We start from the raw sequence: 10,295 nt of genomic DNA, 5'->3' as shown, positions 1-10,295 counted from the left end.
GAAAAGTTAGTTTCTACTCTTTCTTCCATAATCTGACTTCCTCCACCACCTGTTTTATAAGATCCCCTCCAGACAAGGTTTAGGACGTATAAAACACTTTTCCCTGACTAATGTGTTTCTGATGTGGTTTAGACACAAATAAATGTTCTTTTATCTCATTAAAGCTCTTCAAATTACATCCATGAGTTCTTCCTCCTATAATAAAATCTTGAATATGTGATTATTTAAATGTTTTTCAGGTCACAATGTTTTAAAAATGTCCACATCGCGCTCGTCTCGGCTGAATGTCAGAGCAGGTTTGGCTTCCAAAATGTTTGCGATGTCAGAAATCAGCCTCTTAAAATCAGATTTTCAGTGAGCACACAGAAAACTTTACATTTTGAGATGTGAATGTGAAAACAAACACAAAAGACAAACTAGAACTTTAACTTTCCCGACTTTTATTAATTTCTTTATTAGACGAGCAAAATCCAAAACAAATAAAATACACAAACCAAATATCAGTGATCTCAAACATATGCACAACTTTGCACTGCATACTTTAAGGCATAAACAGCTTTATTTCAGAAACTGAACAACAAATCAGGCATCAAACAGCAAGTGTGCAAACGAGAGAGTTCAGAGTCGAGTTAACAGCAGATCCACAGAGAGAGAACAGGCCCAACACACAACACAAACTGTGTCGTGTCAATCTTATTTCCTCCACTTCAATTTTTCAGGCGTCACAGTTTCATGTGGAACCAAATGAAGGTTTACTTTTGAATATTTTACAGTTTGAACTTGAATACTGTGCTGAGACCACACAGGTTTAACACCTGAACAACCAAAATATTAAAAAGATATCTGAGCGACTGACGATGATCCATGAGAGGGAAGAAATGAAACATCCGAGCAGCCGGAGGTGGTAACACGACTCCGTTCACTTTGTGCTTCAGCAAAAGTTTAGATGCCAACGAGCCTGGTGAAGTGATTGTTCTACTGAAACATCTTTAGACAGATCGTTTCCTACAGAGAGCAGTTAAAGGAACAGTTACAAAAAAAGAAAAGAAAATGTAAATGCAGTCATTTTCTCCTCTGTGCTGATGGAAAGTCCAAGTTTTTGACGTTTCACAGTAAAACAGCAGCAGCTTTCTCCTAAACAACTGAAGTAGCTGGAGACTTGTTTTAAAACATAAAAGAATAAAAATAAAACACATAAAATGTCTCCATATATCTCGTCCTGTGTAACACCGAGTCTCCACAAGCTCCAGGTTCCCAAATCCCCAAAACATCATTTCCACCCTCAGCGCTCGACCTCGTGCAGCCACAGAGGAGAAATCAGTTCACGCTGTCGGCCTGCGAGCTGAATGTGGCCCCTCAACATTTTGATATTTAACTGATTAGCCCAGTTATTAATTATGACCGTTACTAAGTACAAAAATACTCTTATTTCTGAAAGTTTTTAAGCGCGTCTGTTAAAAGAGACGATTCACAAGAATCAAACTGACAACAAAAAAGCTGCTTTGTTTTGTTTTGTACTTTTGATTGTTTACTTGTTTTAACCTCCAACATGAAAACTAATAAACTGTTTTAACATTCAAATCCAGAGTTTAACAGGTCAGACAGAGGAAATGTAAAAGTCCAGCTCCTGGTGCTTCAAGTTTAAAATCTGAGCCTTGTAATAAAGAAGGTCGGCAGTGAAGAGTTCAGATTTCCCAATCAGTTTGGATCTCTGGGGTCCAGATCACAGCGGCTGAGCTCAATTAATCTGCATGTTTTCAATCAAGTCTCCAGCTGCTTCAGGTGAGGTTCGTTTTACTGTGAAGCTCCAGAAATGTTGTGTGGACGACGACACTTCAGCTGACTTTATATCATCAGGAGGAGAAGATGAATACTGGATTTACATTCAGTTTTTGGAAGAACTGTTCCTTTAAAACACAATTAAACATAGTCCAGATGTGTCTATATTATAGATTATATTTCTTTTTTTGCACAAATCAGTGATTCTGACCGAAACAAACAAATCTTTAGTCACCAGTCTACAGAAAACAATGTTGTGTTGAAGGTTCAGACAATAATTAAAAGCATTAACAAGTTTTTTTCAAAAGAAGACAAAGAACAAAAACAGTGATTCCTGTAAGAACTGATTCCAGAACATGTGAACAGTTTCACTTCTGTTCAGATCTTCTCCAGTGATTACGACTTTAATTCCTGACGTGTCCCAAACAGCTCAGCACCACATTTTAAACAATCGAGCTCCATAATTTTCAGTATTTTCCCTTTTTTTCATGGTTCTGTATTCGATCACTGTGCAGAAAAAAAAACAGAAAAACATCCAAAACTGACAAAATAAGCAGAAACTGTTTGCTATGCTTGTAACACAGAACAGCAACATGAGAATGAATTGTGCTCACGTGTCACTGACAGTCCTGCACATCGACAACAAGTCTGGAGGTTTGAATACAGTATTTTGTTATCAGGTCTGAACTCAGCTGACGTGTTTCTCCCCCAAAACATCAACATCGATTCTTACTGATACAGTTTAATATTCAGAGTAATAACTTAAAGAAGAAGTGTCGCGTTTTGGGGGTGAAACACGTCAACTGATCAAATTAATCACAATATACAAATACAGCTCAGAGGTGCTCATATATACACAGACGCGACTCTTTGTGTGAAACTATCTACAGTCATTTTCTCATCATTATTTTACACCCTGAGGAGTTTTATGACCTGAGAAGCTGGTTTTCATTCTGACGACGTCCCTGTGATCAAAACTCTCCGAGCCAACATGTGACTGACGTCTAAACATGTGTAGAAAAATATAAATCCTCCTTGTGACGTATGAAACACGAGCGGCTGAGTTGCTCCGAGGAATGTTAGAAGTGAAATCAGACGACAGATTCAGTCTGCAGCTTCTTGGCACGTTTTTTGGGGGTAAATCTGATTTTGGTCCTCGGTGCCTGATCAAACTAACAAATCCAGGAATTAAACGCTTTGATCAATTCAACAATTTGTCGACCCGAGTCTGTTTGCAGCGAACTCAGGACACAAACGCTGGACAACAAATTAAACAAAGTCAAAACGTTTGCTATCAGAAAATTAAAATTCCAGTTTGAGAGGAACATTCAAATGCAGCTGTGTCCAAACAAACTAATAACCTGCATGTTCAGACTTCACCTGGACCAGGTCATGATCCATCTCCAGAGCGAGAGAACTGAGAAGTCCAGCAGCGTCATCATCTACCAACAAAGACTGGAAACACTTGAGGAGTTTAAGACGAGTACCTAGTTCATACAGACAGCAGTTAAAATGACTTTGTACCACACAAAACTAAACTTAAAGACATCTGAGAAATAAACGGTAAGAAAGTCAAACGTCCAATCAGCTGCTGATGGTGTGACATCAAACTCTCTCACTTCCTGAAACCATTAAAAACCAGAAATCCAAAACAGATCTTGAAGACTCAGATTGTCTCCAGAAGGCAAAATAAAGGAAACATGGTGTTAAATCAAACAGACACAATATTAATATCTGGACAAAGATGAGCTCTTTGTTCTTCTTCAGCAGTTTGACATCAGTGAAGATCGTTACAGTTTTGTCGTCTCGTGTCCGTCAGCAGCTGTGAGATTCGTTTCAGAGATCGAACCTGCAGCTGCTGCTGTGACGAGCTCGGCAGTTTCCTCTCAGAAGTTCTGCTGCCGTCGTTTTTTGGCCTCGATGGCGTCCAGGATGGGCTTCCTCTTGGCCTGGTAACGCTGCCGGATCTCCTCGATCTCCTGCTCCATCTGAGGGTCCAGAGAGGCCAGACGCAGACGCAGCTCGTCCACCGACCACGTGCTCACCTGCACACAGACATCATCTTCACTCAGCTTTGGGTTTAGGAAATTCAAAAAAACAGCTCACCTGTTATCAAACTAATCTGAGGTGCTGGAGCGATAAAAACTTCAGACGAGGACAAAAAAAACATCCAGACACTCACAGCTTTCAGGACGACAGGCAGCTTTCAACTATCAGCTGAACTTGTGTAACATATTTAACAGATTTGTGCCCAGTGGAGATAAATGTTTAATTGGTTCATGACTCAAATGCTACAAGCCATCTGTTGACCTGGTCAGACAACCTCCAGCTGGAGGCTGATAATGAGACCACAGATATTAAAGTCAAACAACTTTTCATCTGCTGGATACATTTTCTAACTGTCTCACTTCATCTAGCAGCCGTCCAGAACCAGAACTTCTTGTCAGTTGCTGTTTTAAAGTTTAAGAATGAACTCTGAAACAATCGATATGTTTCAAAGTGAAAGAACGATCTCAGAGGCAGAACTGGCTGCGAGGTGGTTTGACTTCAGCTGCAGCAGGTCACGTCTCTCTCTCACTCTGTTCTCTGTCTGCGTTATTGTGAAGCAGCTCCTACCAGCAGAACTTCAATCAACTGGTGTCCAAGTAAAAATGTATCTGAATTTGTACTTTTGAGTAACTTCCTCATATCTTATATCATTTACAAAGATCTCATAGCAGACGTTACAGAGTCACTACTGGAGTCTAAATCACCTCTGAATGAGATGTTTGTTCCTCAGATCTGCACATGGAGCCACTTCTCTTCCTTGTCGCTGATCTTCTGCAGCTGGAGGATTTCAGAGATCAATCGGTTCCAAGTCCATTAATGGACACTTAAGAAAATCTTTACCGCAGCCTAAAAATATCTGCTGCATGACAGCGAGAATCAGGGTGTCTGATAAGTGAATCTATTTCAGTAGCTTTCATCTATTGACATTTATTCAATATCTGTTCCTGGGAGCTGCCGGCCTCAGACGGTGACCTGGTGCCTGCTCTGGCTCTTCCCCGAGGGGATTCCTCCTCTCAGCTTTTACCAGCAGCACTCTGCCCTCAGCTATTTATTACGCACGATCAATGAGCTAAAATAACACTGGCGTCCTCGTCCACTCGACTGATAACTGAAGACACAGAGGACAGTCCTGCAGTCCTACAGTCCTACAGTCCTGCAGTCCTGCAGTCCTTCAGTCCTGCAGTCCTACAGTCCTGCAGTCCTACAGTCCTGCAGTCCTGCAGTCCTCTAGTCCTGCAGTCCTGCAGTCCTGCAGTCCTACAGTCCTACAGTCCTGCAGTCCTACAGTCCTACAGTCCTACAGTCCTACAGTCCTTCAGTCCTACAGTCCTGCAGTCCTGCAGTCCTGCAGTCAGATCCAAGTATAACAGACACTGAGACGAAACCTTCAGTCAGTTTTAAACTTTCTAACTCGTGACAACACTCACTGTAAATCCTCTTTTATACCTTCAGTGATCATTCAGGATTATTGTCTATACTCAACATACACAACAATAAACTTTAAATACCTTCTGGAAATAACTGAACCTACAGATCAACGGTGGCGATGAAGATCAGCAAACAAAGATTCATTTTCTGACAGTCAGCTCGTTGTTTGAGCTCTAAAATGGTGTAAAGCTCGATACAATTTCTGATTTAAAAACACTGTCAGCACCGACGGCTCCACTATTGTTAGACTGAGACTTTTGTGCTTTGACAGCTGTCATTTACATTTTTTATGAGGAACGCTTGAACACACCATGATGTCCCCATTAGTGCACATATCCCCTCTGGTGCGAAGCGATGCAGATTTCAGAGTTGACGAGGTGCGCCTGAATGCACCGCGAGCAGAGCGGAGATTCATCTGCAGCAGTAAACGACACCAGAGACGCTCAGCAGGGTCGTCAATACTACGACTTATTTCTGTTGTTGAAGTCTCATTACAATCAATTTACAAATCTAAAAATCAACACTATTGATTACATCAATCGATCAACAAAGATTTAATCTGCAACTACAGTGATAACTGATCAGTAAAGTCATTTCTAAACTAAAGAAACTAAGAACATTCTGGTTTTAGTGTCTGTAGATTTTGGACTGTTTGTCAAATAAAACAGGTAACGTCACCTTCTTCTGGAAAAACTGTGATTTCTGTTATTTACTGACACTTACAGGCAAAACAATTATTCACTTAACAGGAAAATAAATCTTGGTGTAAACGTTCGTTTCAATCTGTTGTGAATCCTGTCGACCTGCAGGATGAATGTCTGATATTCAAACTATCAGGCAAAACACTAAAAAAAGAAAAACTAAGAAACATTAATATTTATTCTGAAATGTTTTTCATGAATGCCACTTGCTTTCAAGCAAGAAGAAGCTTCAAGTTCTACAGAAGATACAGAAAAACATCTGAAGTCATTAAACATTTAGCATCTGAGCTGGTGAACAGTCACGCTCTCATGATCACATCACTGTCTCTCACACACAAACACACAAACACACAAACGCACCTCCTCATTCTATAATACTGAGCTTTACAATATCCCTGAAAACCAGCAAGACCAAATAACTTGGAGCAACAAATTGACTGCAACAGAAATGAAAGGTAGAAGCAAGAAGTGGTCAAGAAACTCAGATACTTTTCTGCCACAAACCTTTTTTATATTTCAGTGGACAGACACAAGAAAATGGAGTTGATGGAATGAAACAATAAGGAAGATACACAGAGGAGGAAACTGAAAGGAGAGTAAGCTTTCTGAATCTTTTGCTTTAATCAACAATTTCTATCAACAATGGATGACTGAGCGGTGGATTGAACCCTCAGACAAACGTCACCTGACAGGTGAGCTCAGCTCTACAGAGCAGTTCAGCATCTTTCAGCTCATCCTGTTAGTTTTCCTACAGCTTCACTGTTTAGTTCAGTCTTGTGATTTATGTTCCAGCAGCCAACTTCATTTTAAATATACATATTTTTCCCCCCCAGGATTAAGATCTGATCAGATTAAGTATCTGCTGGATGTATGAACAGAAAACTGTTTGCCAACAATCTCGTCATAAAAAGGTGAAACATGATAAAATGTCACTGTTGTGTTCACAGCTCATCTCTGCAGCCAAAGAATCTGTTACTGCAGGTGTTTGAAAGATTTCATCTCTTTTACATTTTCATCTCGTTCTTGGCAATCTTTCTGAAACCAACACTTGGAAGATGTCAAATCTCTGCACAGTGACAGAAAAGAACTTTGCACATTGTGATGAATATCTTGGACGAAGCACAAAATGATTCCAAATAACAAAAGATCATTTGAAGGATCTTCAGCCAAGTTAAGAGAAGCTCAGAAACCCTCCACTCAGACTTAAAGTGTCTCAACAGTCGACAAATCTTCCTTGATATTAATGTTAATGCGTCCGTCTCATGCATCATACATCAGATCCCACAGAGACTCGTGTTTGTTTCACCAAAACCTAAACCAGCCTGGTCTCTGGAATCCTGCGTGATACTGGGTGTTATGTCTCTTAAAGGTATTTAACCATAAAACTTTGATTAACGTGTGACTGATGATGGGATCATGAAGAAGCTGCAGCCTGGGATTTTACCCTCTGTCAGGATCTGTTAGATGTGACTACAGTCTCCTTGAGAGGAGACGTCAGAGGAGAGAGGAGGGATGGAAAAGAGGAGTCAGAGGGGAGATGGGAGAAAAGAAAAACCAATAAGGAAGAATAAAAATAGAGAAAAGGAAGAGGGCAGAATGGAGCAAATGAAGGAGATCGGTTGTTCTACGCGCGCTTCTTATGAATAATGTAGGTTAGGTTAGTACTTTCCCACCACATGTTCCACGCTGCATGTTCACACCACTGAACTGGGTGAAGCATGAGCCACGGAAAGAATGGTAAATATTATCCAAGGTAGCTTAAAACAAAGATATGAAATGTTCAAACTCTGAGAGGGATTTCTACTCATCTAAATCCCCCCAACGCTCATCAGAGAAAGTCGACAGTAAGTGTGAGAAAGAGACAGTTTAGCTCAACATATAAAACACTAACTGGTGGAAACAAAAGTTCTCAGAGTTTTTTGCCAACATGAAAACGTTGAATAACTACATGAAAAAAACATCTGGCAGCAACACACAAAAATAGCCGAGTAGTCAGATCTAAAATTAAACACCGTCAGCATGAAGCTGTCAACACGCTGCCTCCAAGTATTAAAGATCCCAGAAGAAATCAGCTTTTTATCCTCACATTTGCAAGTCTAATGGAACAATAAATCCTCCCAGAGCAGGATCTGTTAGAATCAACTGGACTGCTGTCTTTGCACTTACTGTTAAAATGTCTCTGAACTGGTAAGACTGAGGCACTTTCCTTTCAAAAGTCAAACACAACCAGGACACAAAAACACGGGACACTGATGTAAAGTCCAGTTCAGACCAAAGATTCACGATGAGACGAGCTGAAGCTTTGCACTGTGCCGGTCTGCACAGTTCACATCGACGTGACCAGACGAGACGCTGTATCATCTCTATTTAAACAGCTCTCTGCATCTCCGTTTTTACTTCCAGGCTTTTATTTTGTAGTTGGATATGATAAAGTTTGACGTGTTACAAGATGAATGAGAACAGTGACCGTGAGTGAGTTGCTACAGCTGCATTTTCTTTTGAAAACAAAAAGTGTGTGTGTGTCAGGAAGTGAGTGTGTGGCTGAGCGGCTGGGCAGACGAACCACGTCGTCCTTCATCGCTGCATTCAAAAGATGCTCAGTTAAATTTGGGTGTTACTTCCTGCAGTCTGCTGTCATGTTGTCATTCTAGCTTTATTTAAACAGGGAGAGGCCACAAAGAAAAGCACCCTGCCACAGTGACGCCCTGATTACAATACAAATACACAACGATAGAAAGATCTGAGTTACACAAATGTGTTATACATACAATGCAACAAGTGTCAAATCATTTACAATTAAAACACCTACAAACGTATCACTCATTGTCTATTACAAGACAGATATTTTAATCCAGTGAATCACTTGATCTCTTTTGACTCTGAGCGATCAGCTTGTTTATGTTTTAGAGTTTCTGCAAGTTGTTCCACTTCTGCAACACACAATAATTTAATGTGTTTCTTTCAGTCTGGCTTTTGTTTTCCAGTTTCTTTAGCTTAATACTTTGTAACCTGTGTGCGTATACACACACACACACACACACTACATAATTTATTATATTACTGAAGATAAAGTGTCGTGTGTGTGACACCTATTAACTTTGACAGTGTTGATGTCACAGCGATGTGTGATACACCCACTGAAAATTATGCTCCCTCTGTAAGTGTGTGTGTGTGTGAGATAGCATGTGTTCACAGTGATTCTGGAGAACAACACTGGGAATCAGGGTCAGCCAGCGGTTACCTGTCACTGTCTGTTAGTGTAACAACTAAAAACGCACAGTGGCACAGATGTAAGTCTCAATAGGTGCATGGAATGACACACACACACACACACACACGCACACACGCACGCACGCGCATAAACACAAACATCGACTACATGCCGATACACCACCGTATGACTGAATATTTCACAGTACAAACACTATTTCATTGTTGCTAAATCCGTCCTCAATAACTGCAGAAGAAAATCAGTGAGGTTTCCTTGTTTGCTGAGAAACAGCTTAATTGTTCACGTATCCTGTCTGCAGCAGAGGAGACATACGAAGCCTGTGAGCAGGGAGCCTGGTGGTCTGGTAAGAGAAACCACCTCACATTTAAAGGTCACATATTAAATATTTAATTCCAGCAGCAGCCATTTGTCCTGCTTAAATGTCTTTGAGGAAGACAAACAAGCGCTGCTTCTGCCCTCTCTGTAATATGCTTTCCCTCAGAGGACTCAGCTGACCGAACCAAAACGTAAAGGCAGCCAGAAGGACCAGAACAAAGTGAGTCAAACTGCAGAGGCACGGAAACAACAAGTCTTCACCTCCGTTCATCAACAAACTAAAACTGTGAAATGATGAAAACTTACTGAGACAAAAATAAAACTTTTAACAATTTCAGAACACCTTTAAGTTAAAAGTTTAATTTTGGCCTCTTATACGAAATTAGCAGCACTCGCCACTCTGCACAACCACAATGTGTTATCAGCCTCGTTCTCCTCTGTTGGTTGTGCAACGTAGTCAAAGTCTCAAGAACCCGTGAGATCAAAAGTTGATTTGAAAAAGACAATATTTTAACTCTCAGCTGTGGTCAGGCGTGTGCACCCACTTCACAGGGAGCGCTTGTTTTAGCTTAGCACCTACACTGAACATTTTGACTACAAACTTTGTCTGGGAAAAGTAATTTATTTACTTTTGATGTTCTGCACATTGATTTTACATCAATTCTGCTCACAAGGCTCGAATGCTTTACCTAAACTTAGACTAGTTAATGTTAGCTTAGCAGTTCATGGCCACAGGGACTGAGGCTGGTCAGAAAGGAGGCCGGCTCTGTGTAGCTACTCTGCTTCTGTTA

General features: G+C 40.6%; 1 protein-coding gene across 1 annotated transcript in view; it reads right to left on the bottom strand.

The window, feature by feature from the left end:
• Positions 1 to 417: 417 nt before the first annotated feature.
• Positions 418 to 10,295, bottom strand: part of LOC119020560 (serine/threonine-protein kinase 4-like) — a 28,049-nt gene continuing 18,171 nt past the window's right edge. Inside the window, exon 11 of the mRNA XM_037099961.1 lies at positions 418 to 3,824. Within this exon, the coding sequence (XP_036955856.1) occupies positions 3,666 to 3,824 (159 nt within the window). The 3' untranslated portion in view covers positions 418 to 3,665. The remainder of the gene's footprint in view (positions 3,825 to 10,295) is intronic.

This window comes from Acanthopagrus latus, chromosome 6 (genome assembly GCF_904848185.1).
Source record: "Acanthopagrus latus isolate v.2019 chromosome 6, fAcaLat1.1, whole genome shotgun sequence".
In the NCBI taxonomy this organism is placed as follows: domain Eukaryota; kingdom Metazoa; phylum Chordata; class Actinopteri; order Spariformes; family Sparidae; genus Acanthopagrus; species Acanthopagrus latus.
This window is presented reverse-complemented; position numbering and strand designations above follow the sequence as displayed.